We start from the raw sequence: 15,746 nt of genomic DNA on the forward strand, positions 1-15,746 counted from the left end.
GAGTCACTGGCACCAGCCTACCTGTCATCAAGGACATGTATATAGAAAGGTGGTGGAAGAAGGCCAGTAACATCCTGAAGGTTCTCACCCATCCTGCTCAAGGGCTGGTTGTTTGTCCGACTCCCATCAAGCTACGTAGCATCCACACCAGGACCACCAGTTACTTTCTCCAAGCAGAAAGCTGATGAACACCCCCACCTACTAGCCCACCCCTCCACACACCACTCCTTTATTATGTCCTGTCAGTCACCTTATGTGCAGACACTCCTGTGCATAGTGTCACTTTATGGACATACAATCAATCTATGTGCAGTGTATAAGCTGTAAAGTATTTATATTTATTGTGTTATTTTTATTGTGTTCTTTATTTTTTGTGTGTCATCGGATCTGGAGTAACAATTATTTTTTTCTCCTTTACACCTGTGTACAAGAAATGATATGAAACAATCTTGAATCTTAAGGAAAGACCTTAATGGGAACAGATCAGAGGTTTACCAGACTGATACTTGGAATGCAGAGGGTTTGCTTTATGAGGAGAAGTCAGACAGGCTGCATTTGTACCGATTGGGATTTAGGAGAGGAGATTTGATTAAAACATTTTAATCCTAAGGGCTGGATGTGGGAAGATGTTTCTGGAACTGCTGGCAGGGATGGGGGTTACTGTTTATTAGTAAGGAGCTGGCCATTTAAGAGAGAGATATGAAAAGAACTGCTTCTCAGGTTTTTGAGTCTTTACGACACTTCCTCAAAAGGTAGTGGGAAGCAGAGTGCATGAATATTTTGAAGGCAGATGGAGATACGTCCCTGATAAGTGAGGAGGCAGACAGTTACAGCAGTAGGTAGACAAGGTTACATTCGTAGCAACCATGATCTATTAATCACAGAACAGGTTCAAGTGATTATGTCGAAGTCCTGCATCTGATTCAAACGTGCACTGTCCTGGATCTTGCTTACTTCTGTACACCAACTTCTTTGTCCATACACCAAGGGCAGAGGCAGTCAGCCGTATGGGCCAGTGCAGTATCCCGTTAGACAGTGGAGTACAAGTAGCAATTGTAAGAAATGTACATTACGTGCACCCTGACCAAAGATGGAATGATAGATATCAGGAACACAGATGCCCTGGGCACTGTCAGCAGATTAAAGGTGAACATCATTCTGTGCAATACCTGTCAACGGTTTGCCTGTGACAGAAGGTAGAATAATCGGGAATGATGTGGTCCCATTGGATTTGCTGTGCATTTTATGGACAGAACAAATCTGGCTCCTTTTCAGCCCTGCTGTACAGCTGCTGGTGTAGTGGTGAATCAGTCTGACTTATGAGTGTTCCTCAGCACTCCAGATGATACTGTTTTGGTCCTGTCACTGTTATAATGACAGGTACCTCAATGGTCAGCCATAGTGGATGGACTCCTTGACCACTCTGGCTGAAGGGTTATATGGACGTATTTGTCTTTGTCACTCACATGTAGGCTCTCGCATTGCTGAAGTCCACCTTTCTGTTAGCTCTTTAACTTTTCACCACCATTCACCTCCAGATGTGCAAACATACCTTGGGATGTCCTTCCACATCTTGTCCTGTGTTGCACCTCACTAGATACATCTGGCGTTACTCACTGGTGTACTACGTTCCTCACTCCGCTAGGGCTGGTCTCCTGGCTCACTGTAGGATGAAGGTCCATGGGACTAATGTGGTGGAAGGTCCACGTTGCCTCCCCAGTTTCCAGGATGGAACTGCCAGATACATTCTGGGTCCACAACATGTTGGAAGCTGGTCTTCGTGTGAAGAGGAGACCTGGTCTCCACAAGGAGTATCTGATGGTCACCTCTCCAATGTCACATACAGGTGCGTACACCTCAGATAGACAGGCGAGGGTGAGGTGAAGTAGGTTTATCGCTGGTGCTGATTCACTTATTATTTGCCACAGACTCTTTCACCTTAGACTTGGCCAGCTAGATCAGGAGTGGTGCTTCCACCCACCCCTGTTGACAGACAATGAAGTCCCCAGCCAGCTCACATTCTGTACCCTTGCTGCTCTCGGTGGCTCTTCCAAGGATTGTTCTACAAGAAGGAGCCCTGCTTCATTAGCTGGGGCTGGGATTGGCGGGGTGGTGGTGGGCAGCAATCAGGGGAAAAGTTTCCTTGCAGATTGTTTGCCTGACACTGTGACTCTTCATGAGCTCAGGAGGCAATGTTGAGGCCTGCTGTACCTCCTCGGGCAGGCTGGAGCTATCTGTGGGTGTGGCAATAAAGGGCTGAGGGATCACCTGGGCATTAAGTATCACTTGCTCCTAACAAAAAAAACTGGAGATACCAGCAGAGACTGGTAAAGGGGAAGATCTGCTATTCATGTGGGTATAGGATCCAGACAGCAGCAACAAGCCATCAGACCTCCCCCCGACACAGCACCCCACCACCAACAACCTGCAAAATGTAATTCGCATTTCTGAAGGAGACAATGGATGCATTGGTAACAACCTCACAAAATTTGATCAGTGATTTCCATTGAATAAAAACCCTTGGTTCAACTGCACTTAGAACAGGGGTTCCAAATCTGGGGTCCAAGGGGCCCTCTGTTGATGGTAGGGGTGTGTGGCACAAAGAAGGTTGGGAACCCCTGCTTTGTGTATTGTCACTACACCACAGGAAGGATGTGGTAGCAATAGAGAGAGTACAGAAGAAATTGACCAAGGTGATGCTTGGAATGGAGGGCAAAAATTTGATGGTCTATACTTATTCTCACTGGAATACGAGGTGATCTTATGAATGTTTATGGAGCTATGAGAGGCATAGAGTATTTAACCAGGGTCAGAAAGTCCAAAACTAAAGGGCAAAGATCCAAGGTGTGAATGGAGATCTGAGGGGCAAGATTTTCATGCACAGGTTGGTGAGCTAGCAAAAGTGGCGGTACAGGCAGGTATATTTGCGGTTGATTGGAACATGGAAAGAAAAGGAGCCGAAGGAAATGGGCCTAATGTGGGAAAGTGCAATGAACAGGGTATGTTGGATGAAGTATATGTCACCTGCAGTTTCCATTGTTGATTTCTCATTCATTTTATCAGTTTTTGTTCTTGCTGTTGAAGTCACTCACTATTTCCCCCTACCTGTTTCTGTGGTCTCTCCCGCCCGAGAAAGGCAGGGCGTTTATGTGACTCAGACATCGTGGGGTCGTAGAGTAAATGGGAACAGGGCTTCACGCCAGCTCCTCCATGCCAAACAAGATTCCTACCTGATCAAATCCCATTTGCCCGTGCTTGGCCCACACCATGCATGGGCAAACTCAGTGATGGCCAATGCTTGGTTACACAGGTCAGAGGATCCCCCCGGTTGCTGGTGGACAGTGTGGTGGTTGGAATTAGCCTCAGTGTGCTGGGCAGAGGCAGGGTGAGTGCAGTTGGAGGAGTGGTGGTTGGCAGAGTAGAAGGCGAGTGATCTGAACCAACCAGCAATTCCAGCTAGCACCAGGACAATAACAGAGCTCTGATGGAAAAGCAGACCTGGGCATCCTGATGGTGCCCTCTATGTTGGGTAGATTCCTGTCACTTAGTCCAGGGTAGGTGGATTTGCCGCTGCCAAGCAGAACACCACCATAGAGCCCAGAGTAAGAGCCCAATTATTAGCCCAATCTTCCAGTTGTTGGCCCTCCCTATTTAACTTGGCCCACCTGCCTACACCACCTGCTTTTAAGCCCCGATCCAATAATCTGTCAGGAGAGAAGACAGGGAAGAAGTTTTATTGCAGAATTAAGGTGGTGTGGGAGGGAGAGACAAGGTCACAGGTAGAGGTAAGCGATCCAGTAGACGAGGTTAAAGAGGAGGAAAGCAGTGGGAAAGAAAACGCGAGAGTAGGCATCCAGCCGGGAGATGTGGATCCGGACGTGTCCCCGGCGCCAGGTGCCCGTCTGACAGTCCTCGATGCAGCAGAAAAAGGAACGGCAGTCCTTCCCCTCCAGGCAGTCCTCCGCCAGGTCTTCCTCAGGCTCCGGCCACTGGCCCAGGTTGTTGACAGTGATGGTGGTGAAGCAAGGGTCTGTCCCCGGTGGGCAGGATTCCTGCGGAGAAACATCGCTGATCAACTTGGGGAGGCATTTGTGGTGTCACCTACTATGGTATTGTGGGCAAAATAGCCACACTCCTGCTGTATGTGATATACCTCCCTGACCCTCTTCACCATTCCCGTAACCTACCCTTTCTCCTCCTGCACATCTTTAATCCTCTCTACCCCTCCACATCTGCCTGACCCTCTGTCATCCCCAACACCTACTCCTACCTCAACAGCTCCCTGACCTTCTCTGTCTTTCCCAACACCTACTCCCTGACCTTCTGTCATTCCCAACACCTACTCTGCCTCCACATCTCCCTGACCTTCTCTGCCATTCCCAACACCTACTCCTACCTCAACAGCTGCCTGACCTTCTCTGCCATTCCCAACATCTACCCCCACCCCTACACCTCCTTGACCCTCTCACTTACAAACACTCCTCCCGTCTCCCTGACCCTCGACCACTAGCCCAATACACACATGCCTCCCTGCACCTGCACCATCCCTACACTTGCCTCACTGCTCTGGAGCTTCCTTAAGCCTCCTCCCCACACCTACTCCTGCCCCTCCCACACCTCCCTGCTATTCCCAACACCAGCCCAGTACTCACATTGCCTCCCTGCACCCCACCATCCCTACACCTGCCTCACTGCTCCAGAGCTTAAGCCTCCTCCCCCAAACCCACCTACTCCTGACCCTCTCACACCGCTCCACTCGTCTTCACCTCTCCCCAGCAATGCCAACATATCTCTGTGCCTACCCACTGCTCCCTCCACTCTCTGCCTCTTCCCTTCCCAATCAAATATCTCCACTTCCTTTCATTTGTCTGGACCTGTCCTATTTTACATTGGCAAGGGCAAGAGAAATGGCCATTTTTCAAAACATCCACATTCTGTTTGTAATGGCTACCTTGAGCATGCAATTCAAACTTCCACTCCTTCCCATCATTACACTCACTTTCCATCTCTCCCACACCCTCCTTGTTGTATATTTAAGACATCAGTAATATTTGAGTAATATTATAAATATGTTGTTTGATTAAGCATTCTTGTTTATTTAAATAATGTAAAAGTACGTGAATGTCATATGTCGTCATGCCACCACCTCATATGTAAGCACCTCAGATAGATAGATAGATAGATAGACATACATTATTGATCTCGAGGGAAATTGGGTATCTATCTATCTATCTATGTCGTCATGCCACCACCTCATATGTACGCACTTCAGAAAGGCAGTGTCCATTATTAAGGACCTCCAGCACCCAGGGCATGCCCTTTTCTCACTGTTACCATCAGGTAGGAGATACAGAAGCCTGAAGGCACACACTCAGCGATTCAGGAACAGTTTTTTCCCCTCTGCCATCCAATTCCTGAATGGACTTTGAAGTTTTGGACACTATCTCACTTTTTTTAATATACAGTATTTCTGTTTTTGCACATTTTTAAATAATCTATTCAATATCCGTAATTGATTTACTTGCTTATTTATTATTATGTTTTATTTTATTTATTATTTATTTTTCTTTCTCTGCTAGCTAGATTATGTATTGTATTGAACTGCTGCTGCTAAGTTAACAAATTTCACGTCACATGCCGGTGATAATAAACCTGATTCTGATTCTGACCTCGCTTGAAGGAAAAGCAAAATTAAAATATGCATTCTTGACTTTGTGTTTCCTTTCAATTAGTTTTAAGTTTTGAAGTTACAAGATGTAACAGTGGCGACAAGTAAGTTTTAAAAACAAACTCAAGATGACTATCTACCCTGTTGAAGTGAACTAAGACATACAAGTTAATAAAAGCTCATCAAGAAATGTTCAAGTAAAAAAAAGCGCAGCAACTGCTTCTTTGGGAAGGACCAGAAACAGATGAGTTAAAAAAGGTAGAAAACGGTTGAATACATTGGTTCATAACCAGTGAGCACTAGGTGATAATAATCATAAATAAAAATAAAGCAGAAATGGTTGGCTACACCAGAAAGATAGATGTGTTCAATTCCACAAGAAATAACTGGCTCATATATACTGAATAAATTGGGCAGTACTTTGAAGCAAATGAAATAGTTAATGAGAAACGAGTGCCAGTTTTGCTGAGTTCATTTGGTTTAAAGGCATACAATTTGCTTAGAAGTTTGACTGCTCCAACCAAAACAGCTAAGGTGAATTTTAATGATATGAAAATAATGCAGGAACATTTAGAAATTAAACATTGTTGATTGTAGAACAATTTACATTTCATAAGTGGAATTAGAAGGAAGGGGAATCCATTTCAGCATACATGGCTGAATTGTAGAAATTGTCCAAGCATTGTCAGTTCAGTAACGGGCTTAATGAGCACTGAGAGATCATTTAGTTTAAGGAATTTTACAAGAAAACATTCAAAAATGGCTCCTAACAGAAGCACAACTTACAGTACCATTGTGGCATACACTAGCCTAATGCAGGTTTAAACTTGCAGAAAATGCTACTAATTAGGACACATATAAAGAGCATGTCGGGCAGACAAAAATAAATGGACTACATAGAGAAGAGAAAAAGATACAAGGTCAAGCTGCAGTTTCGAAAATGAGCACTAATCTGCATGCTGTTGATGAAAAATCTGGCAATGCTGAGAGTGACACAGGACTGATTAGCCTTGAGATCTACAATGTGAAAGCTAACAAGAGACAAGCAATATGGCTTACATCAGAAGAGAATGGTAAATTAATTTAAAACAGAATTGGACCCTGGCTCGGCTATTTCAGTCATTTAAAAAAAGTTTGAGCAGCATTTCAAAGACATTGAATGGAAGCCTGATATCCATCTAAGAAGTTAAACTAGAGACATGATACCTCCTGTGCGAAGACATTCGTAAAGGTGAAATACAACAACCAACAAGTCACATTGGGCTTGTTGTGGTCAGTATTGTGGGGTCATGAGAGGCTGAGACAACAGCTTGACTGGACATCCATCCATCATCTGCAAGCCATATCCTCTGCAATAGAATCAACTGAGAGCAAATTAAGAAAGGTACTGGATGATGCCTCAGCAGAGTTCAAGGATGGCGATGGAAAAAATCAAACATATCAAGGGTAAAATAGCATTAAATGAAAATGCCACACCCAAGTTTTACAAAGTCCATCCAGCTCAATGACTACTGGTAAAGTTGCCAGTCAACTAGATCTCACTGAAGTTGAATTAAATTTTTCCAAGGTTCAGTGGAGCCCATGGGCAATGCTAGTGTTCCCAATAGCCTCCACTACAACCTTGCACACTACTGATGTGCTGAGAAGCCTCTTCTTAAGGACTGGTGTTCCAGAACACTTTGTCAGTGACAATGGAGCAGAGTTTGTTGTGGAACACCTTCAGTCCTTCCTGAAAAATGAATGTTACAGGAGATATTACATCTGCATGGTACCACCCAGCTACAAATGACTTGGCAGAAAGGTTTGTCCAGAGTCTAAGGAACGTACTGGGAACAGTGTCAGCAGAGCACACTACACTGACACTGAATCAGAAGCTCACCGATCTCCTCCTTGCACATCGAAACTGAGCAAACCCGCCAGTTGTGCTGTTTCTGGGTCGTCTCTTGTGTTCACGCTTGCATCTCCTCAAAACCAATCTCAGAAGGAGTATGCAGGACAAGCAGCTGAGACAAACTGAGGGCTCCTTAAACAAGGAGATTCAATGTTGCATTCCTGGACAGACTGTCCTGGTGAGGGACTACAAAGATGATCAAAAGTCGGTACGCAAAGAGATTAAGGAAGGAAGTGGACAACTGTCCTACACAGGGGAGATTACATCTGATATGATCTGAAGATGACGCATTGATCAGTTGAGGAGAGCAGAGACGATTGTCAGAGAAGAAAGGTAGCCAAAGCTGACAGAAAAGCTTCCTACAATCCCGGAGTCAGTTCCTCCAAATACCACAGAGGAGGCCCCAGAACCTCAGATTGTTTCACAGCCAAAAGTTTTACCTGACAAGCAGAGTGACCACCAACACCCCCCCCCCCGCCCCTCCCAATCAGCAAAGACAATAAGAAAGCCATTGGAGCAATTAAACATTTAGGCCTGAATGGGACAATTTAAAATTGACCATGCTGTGTATAGTAGTTGTATTATATGGCATAGGGGACGGAACGTCAACTCAGACCATGAGAGGCCTGTGTCGGGCATTTTCATGCCTTACAAGGCGCAGATTGGAAGTCTGTGTGGGGCGCCACTCCTCACACAGACACTAGAGCAATGTGTGGTTAAGTGCCTTGCTCAAGGACACAAACACACTTCCACGGCTGAGGCTCAAACTAGTGACCTTCAGATCACTAGACGAATGCCTTAACCACTTGGCCACGTGCATACAGTGTGTGTATAGATGATTAGAGATCAATATGTTGCATATCTGAGTTGAAATGTATTTTATATGCAATTGAAGCTCATAGTAAAATCGTAAACATAATGTCTTATTAAGTGTTCTTTGTTTAAATAATGCATTATGGCTTATATGTAAAAGTATGTGAATAGCATAGGTAAAATTGATACCACACCTTGTCAAGCTTATTATGCATGCCTTGCTTAAAGTAATGAGAAAACAAAGGCAGGCATTACCGGCTCCGTCTTTCCTTTCAATTAGTTTCGTGCTTTGGAATTACAAAGCGTAACACCTATACTCATTATCTCCCTGTCACCTCTCCGAACACCCTCCATCTCTCCACCACCACTCTTCATACCCCCCCTCTCCGTCACCTCTCCCACAACCTTTCCAAACTCCTTATCTCCCTGTCACCTCTCCCCAACACCCTCCATCTCCCCCCATATTCCCTCTCTGTCACATCTCCAAGCACTCTCCAATTCTCCCACAACCCCCATACTCCCTCTCTCCATCACCTCTCCCCAACACTCTCTACCTCCCCCCCATACTCCCTCTCTGTCACATCTCCAAGCACTGTCCATCTCTCCCACAGCCCCCATACTGCCTCTCTCCGTCACCTCTTCCCAACACCCTCTACCTCCCCCCCATACTCCCTCTCTGTCACATCTCCAAGCACTGTCCATCTCTCCCACAGCCCCCATACTCCCTCTCTCCGTCACCTCTCCCCAACAACCTCCATCTCCCCCCATACTCCCTCTCTGTCACATCTCCAAGCACTCTCCAACTCTCCTACAACCCCCATATTCCCTGTCTCTCTGTCACCTCTCTGAACACCCTCCATCTCTCCCACAACCTTCCCATACTTCCTATCTCCCTGTAATCTCTTCACGCTCCCTCCACCTCTCCGAACACACCTCCCCATACTCCCTATCCCTCTGCACATTCTCCATCTCATACCCCAGCCCTCTCCATACTCTCTGTCACACCTTGAACTAGCCACCGGGGGGGTGGGGGAAACGGGATGACCAGGCCAACCCCCTCCTGCTCAGCTGCCTATTAGACTAATTATTAGCTCACTGTTATCACCTGTGCCTTGTTTGTAGCCGCAGAAAGTCCCTTGTCCCTTGTTTCTTTGCTTGGTCTAGGAATTGTCGTTTGTAGGGATCTCTAGTTTCTGGAACTTCATTTAAAAGTTTCTTTCCAGATTTTGAGTTTAACTGTGAGTTTTCTGAACCCTCTGCCTGTACTTTGACTGCTAGGAATCTGGTAAGGTCTTGCTGGATTTTCCCCTCTAACCTTGTGTGCCTTTTCTCTATAATTAGATCACTGCTATTCAGTGTGAGGGAAGTTAAAACTGAAGGGGTTACATAGTCAATTATGATTATTTATCTGCCACTCTGAGCTCTCTCCACCTCCCTCTCCCACTATTCACCATACTCCCTATCTCTCTGGTACACTTTCCATATCTCAACCACACACTGCCCTGTGCACTCTCTCTCCCTGTCACCTCTCCACTCACATGCCCCATTCTTTCTATCTCTGTGACAAGTCCCTGTACGCTCTTCCTCTCTATCCCACACCCTCCCAATGTCCCCTATCTCTTGGCCACCTCTCCACACACTTTCCTTCTCTCTCACATCCCTCTACATGGTCCCTATTGCTCGCCCACCTCTCCATCACTCACACCCCTCCCCATAATCCCTATCTCTGCCACCTCTCTGTACGCTGTCCATCTGTCCCACACCCTCTCAATGCTCCCTATTGCTATGCCACCTGTCTGTAGTCTCCATCTCCCTCCCATGGCCCTCCCCATCTCACTGCCACCTCTCTATGTACACTGTCCATCTTGCCCCCCCACCACTCCCAATACTTCCTGTCCCTCTGTCACCCCTCTGTATACTCTCTCTTCCACACCCTCCCAATCTTTACTATCCCTCTACCACCCCTCTCTCCCCATACTTGCTAACTCTCTGCACACTATGCACCTCTCTCCCACACCCTTTTCAATACTCCCTATCCTTCTGCCAGGTCTCTCCACACACTCCATCTCTCTCCCACACCACACCCCGTTCTCCCTATCTCCATGCCATCTCACCATAAACTCTCCAACTGCCCCACCCCTCTCCCCAGAGTCCCTATCTCTCAGCCACCTGTCTGCAGGGCCCCCATCTCTCTCTCACCCCCCCATCCCCATGCTCCTATCTCCCTGCACGTCCTCTCTCCCACCCCCCATCCCCATGCTCCTATCTCCCTGCACGTCCTCTCTCCCACCCCCCATCCCCATGCTCCTATCTCCCTGCACGTGCTCTGTCTCTCTCTCACCCCCCCATCCCCATGCTCCTATCTCCCTGCACGTCCTCTCTCCCACCCCCCATCCCCATGCTCCTATCTCCCTGCACGTGCTCTGTCTCTCTCTCACCCCCCCTATCTCCCTGCACATCCTCTGTCTCTGTCTCACACCCCATCCCCATGCTCGTATCTCCCTGCACGTCCTCTGTCTCTCTCCCACGTCCTCTGTCTCTCTCCCACCCCCCATCCCCATGCTCCTATCTCCCTGCACGTGCTCTGTCTCTCTCTCACCCTCCATCCCCATGCTCCTATCTTCCTGCACGTGCTCTGTCTGTCTCCCACCCCCCATCCCATGCTCCTATCTCCCTGCACGTCCTCTGTCTCTCTCTCATACCCCATCCCCATGCTCCTATCTCCCTGCACGTGCTCTGTCTCTCTCCCACCCCCCATCCTCATGCTCCTATCTCCCTGCACGTGCTCTGTCTCTCTCTCACACCCCATCCCCATGCTCCTATCTCCCGGCACGTGCTCTGTCTCTCTCCCACCCCGCATCCTCATGCTCCTATCTCCCTGCACGTCCTCTGTCTCTCTCTCATACCCCATCCCCATGCTCCTATCTCCCTGCACGTGCTCTGTCTCTCTCTCACCCCCCATCCCCATGCTCCTATCTTCCTGCACGTGCTCTGTCTCTCTCCCACCCCCCATCCCCATGCTCCTATCTCCTTGCATGTCCTCTGTCTCTCTCTCACCCCCCATCCCCATGCTCCTATCTCCCTGCACGTGCTCTGTCTCTCTTCCACACCTTTTCCCTCACTCCTCTTCATCCTCACCTGCCTCTTTCCCTCACTCCCAATTTTCAGATCACTGCACCAACCCCTTGCAGTATGTTAGGATGACAGTCCTTCACTGAGGTTTTTTCAGCGATAAGTGATTCTCCCTCATGCAGGCATCTAGGGTTCCAGCATCTCCTGTTGCAGCCTGCAAAGTTTTAATTTCTTGGTGGGAGTCTCAGGAAACAGGAGTTGCCGGTATGATCTGAAGCTGAGTTCTGTTGATAACCATGGAACTGCCCTGAATCTCTGCTTCTTCCACAACCTCACATATCAGGACCTTCAGCCCTGGATCCACCATCACTGCTCCTTACACACACTCTCACACACACACACACACACCCGTCCCACCCCTCCCAGTTTCCCTTCCATCTGCTGCAACATTTAGGAAATCTGTTTCTTGTGCACACATTGGGAAGCTGGTGGACCAGTTGTCAGGCGTTCTAACTGAGGGAGACTTGCCTCTGGTCCTCCTCACTGTTACTTTGCTTTGCATGGAGCAGGGCTTGGACTGGGCAGCTCAGGATTCCTTGCAGTCCTTGGGTACTAACATCTTGGAGTTGGAGCCAGCCTTTTCCTCAACATCCGCACATCATGTCCAAGGGCTCGGGTTTCTACCCCAGAGCCTGGTCGTGATCTGTGGGCCTGCAGACACCAGCATCCTGCCTAAGGCACAGAACAAGCGAGCCCAGTTCACCTCCACCCTAAGGCCCACTAATCGCAGGGCATGTCATTTCAGTATTGACAACAGTGTATTAGTGGAGAGGAGGAAGATGAATTCAGGAGCCATGAACACCTCATGCACTTTATGCTAAGACCTGGTCTTAACAACAGCCTAACGAGCTATCTTGTCACGCTTCCTCTCCTCTCCCTGCAGCAACACCCAGCTCAGACTGCCTGTGGCCCACCTGCCTCTCCAGCCCCATGATATTGCTTATGGCTCTTTATTCACCCCTTCAAATCTACCATCCTAGCCCCCCTCTGAAACACTCATCCTTGTCAGAGAGTCATAGAAAAGTGTGAGAGTGAGAGGATCATAACAGTTCCACACTCTCATAATCCTCTAAATGAAGAAGATTCCCTTTAAACTTTTCACCTTTCGCCATTAAGCCATGACCTCTAGTTGTAGTCCCACCCAACTGCAGTGGAAAAAAACCTGCTTACATTTACCCTATCTATACCTCTCACAAATCACCCCTCAAATCTACCCTCAATCTTCTAAGTTCCAAGGAATAAAATCCTAACCTATTCAGTCTTCCTCATAACTCAGGTGCTCCAGTTCCGGCCACATCCTTGTAAATTTACTCTAAACCTTATTTATTTCTTTCCTGTAGGTCGGTCACCAAAACAGTCACAATACTTCAAATTAGGCCTCACTAGCATCTTATATAAATTCAACATAACATCTCATCTCCTGTACTCAATACTTTGATTTATGAAGGCCAATGTGCCAAAAGCTTTCTTTATGACCCTGTCTGTGGTGTTACTTCCAATGATATGGACCTGTATTCCCAGATCCCTTTGTTCTATCGCACTCCTCAGTGCCCTACCGTTCACTGTGTAAGATCTACTCTGGTTGGTCCTACCAATGTGCTACACCCCGCACTTGTCTGCATTAAATTCTATCTGGCATTTTTCTGCCCATTTTTCCAGCTGGTCCAGATCTCGCTGGAAGCTCTGATAGTCTTCCTCACTGTCCACTACACCCCAATCTTGGTGTCATCCACAAATTTGCTGATCCAGTTAACCACATTATCATCCAGATCATTGATATAGATGAGAAACAACTAGAGTCCCAGCACTGATCCCTGTAGCACACCACTAGTCACAGGCCTCCAGTCAGAGAGGCAGCCTTATACTTCCACTCTCTGGGTTCTTCCACAAAGTCAAGGTCTAATCCAATTTACCTCCTCATCCTGAATGCCAAGGAACTGAACCTTCTTGAGCAGCCTCCCATGTGGGACGTTGTCAAATGCATTGCTACAATCCAGGTAGACAACATCCATGGTCTTGCTTTCCTCAACTTTCCTGGTATCTCCCTCTAAAAATTATATGAGTGGTTAGAAATGATCTACCACACATGAAGCCAAGCTGACTATCCCTAATCAGTCCCTGTCTATCCAAATATTCATATATCCCGTCCCTTAGAGTACCTTCCAATAACTTTCCCACTGCTGATGTCAAGCTCACTGGTCTATAATTTTTGGTTTATTTTTAGAGCCTTTCATAAACAGCGAAACAACATTAATTATCCTCCAATCCTCTGGTACTTCACCTGTCACAAAGAATGATTTAAATATTTGTTTGCACCCTGCAATTTCTGCACGTCTCCCTCAGAGTCCGAGGGAATACCTTGTCAGACCCTGGGGGTTTATCCACCCTAATTTGCCTCGACAGAAAACTTCTCCTTCTCTGTAATCTGTATAGGGTCCGTAAGTCGATGCTGCTTTGCCTCACTTTTGTAGACTCTGAGTCTGTCTCCTGAATAAATAAAGATGGAAAAATCAGTTTAAGATCTTCCCCATCTTTTTTTGCTCCATGCATAGATTACCATTCTGATCTTCCAGAGGACCAAATTTGGTCTTTGCAATCCCATTGCTTTTAACGTGTCTGTAGAATCCCTCAGTTCACTTCACTTTGTCTGCTTGCTCAACCTCGTGCTTTCTTTTGGACCTCCTGATATTGCATTCTTATACTCCATAAGTAACTCATTTGTTCCTACCTGCCTATTCCTATGCACCTCCTTTTTTTTCTTAACCAGTACCTTAATATCTCTTTAAAACCAAGGTTCACTAAATCTGTTATTTTTACCTTTTATTCTGACAGGCACTGAGTAGCCTGGTATTCCAAAATTTAATTTTTGAAGGTCTCCCACTTACCAAGTACACTTTCACCAGGAAACAGCCTGTTCCAATCCACAACATCTACCTCCGTAATCCCTTCACTACCTATTCCGGCACTCTGCTTCCCAACACCCTGCAACTCTAGTTTAAACCCCCTCCCCCACCCCCGTGTAGTACACACAAATCTTCCTGCTGGGGTATTAGCACCCGCCCCCCCCCCCGTTCAGGTGCAAACCGTCCTTTCTGTGAGTTCCATCTTCCCTCCAAGAGAGCCCAATGATTCCACATGGCATGTGTAGCAGTCCTGAGATCACAAGGAATTGTCTATAAAGTACATGCTCTTGTGAATTCTTCACTCTGTTCATATCAGATTCTTCTTTGCCCCTACTGCATGGCCTATCACCTTCTCCTTCTTGAACATATTCAGTGTCTCAGCCTCCACAGCCGTCTGCAGTAGAGATTCACCAACATCCTGGGTGCAGACACTTCTCATCTCAGCCCTAGATCTTCCAGAGCCAGCTAGGGGAACCATGCACCCTGACGCTTCTCTCTTTCTCCTCGTGGGGCGATGGTTTCTTGCGGGATTTCCCTCCTCAAGCAGTCCTTCTCAGCGTCGGGAAACACTCTTCTCATCTGGAATCTGTGCCTGCAAACAACGGCTATCCCTCACGTCATGCCTCCAGCTCACAACAGAAGGGCCAAAGCAGTGAACCTATTCATGGGAGTGACAATCAAGGACAGCCTCAGGGCTCACCAAAGCCCCAGCATACCCTGCTCTCCCCTGCCATCCCTAAACAATATTTACTTTGTAACTCCATCCAAAGCTTTTAGAGATACTGGGTGCTTCATTAACATGGTGCAATTGGATTGTAGATCATGTCTGCAGTTATAAAGTTTATTCACATATTCCATTATCAGACTCAGAATGAGCAAAGGACATTGAGGTTGTCCACATGTCTCCATGTGAAATTGGCAGTCACATCACCAAATGTTCCAGACCCAACCACTCTGACCACCAGACCACCGCAACTGGTTTATGTCCTTCATACGAACATCAGAAGTAGGAGCGGGAGTCGGCCATCTGTCCCGTTGTGCCTACTCTGCCATTCAATAAGATCATGGCTGATCTGGCCATGGACTCATCTCCACCTACCTCCCTTTTCTCCCATAACCCTTAATTTCCCTACTGTGAAAAATCGATCCAACTTTATTTTAAATATATTTACTGAGGTAGCTTCCACAGCTTCATTGGGCAGAGAATTCCACAAATTCACCACCCTCTGGGAAAAGCAGTTCCTCCTCACTCACAGCGACTCACTCCCTCCTCATAGTTCAACCCCCTCATCTTTGGAATCAACTTGGTAAACATAAATCTACCATAAATCAAACATAA

The 15,746-nt window shown here is 47.0% G+C and overlaps 1 protein-coding gene across 1 annotated transcript in view; it reads right to left on the reverse strand.

The window, feature by feature from the left end:
• Positions 1 to 250: 250 nt before the first annotated feature.
• The window catches only part of LOC134353320 (gamma-aminobutyric acid receptor subunit gamma-4-like), a 228,793-nt gene continuing 213,297 nt past the window's right edge, over positions 251 to 15,746 (reverse strand). Inside the window, exon 9 of the mRNA XM_063061357.1 lies at positions 251 to 4,052. Coding sequence (XP_062917427.1) covers positions 3,774 to 4,052 — 279 coding nt within the window. The 3' untranslated portion in view covers positions 251 to 3,773. The remainder of the gene's footprint in view (positions 4,053 to 15,746) is intronic.

This window comes from Mobula hypostoma, chromosome 10, assembly GCF_963921235.1.
Source record: "Mobula hypostoma chromosome 10, sMobHyp1.1, whole genome shotgun sequence".
NCBI lineage: Eukaryota > Metazoa > Chordata > Chondrichthyes > Myliobatiformes > Myliobatidae > Mobula > Mobula hypostoma.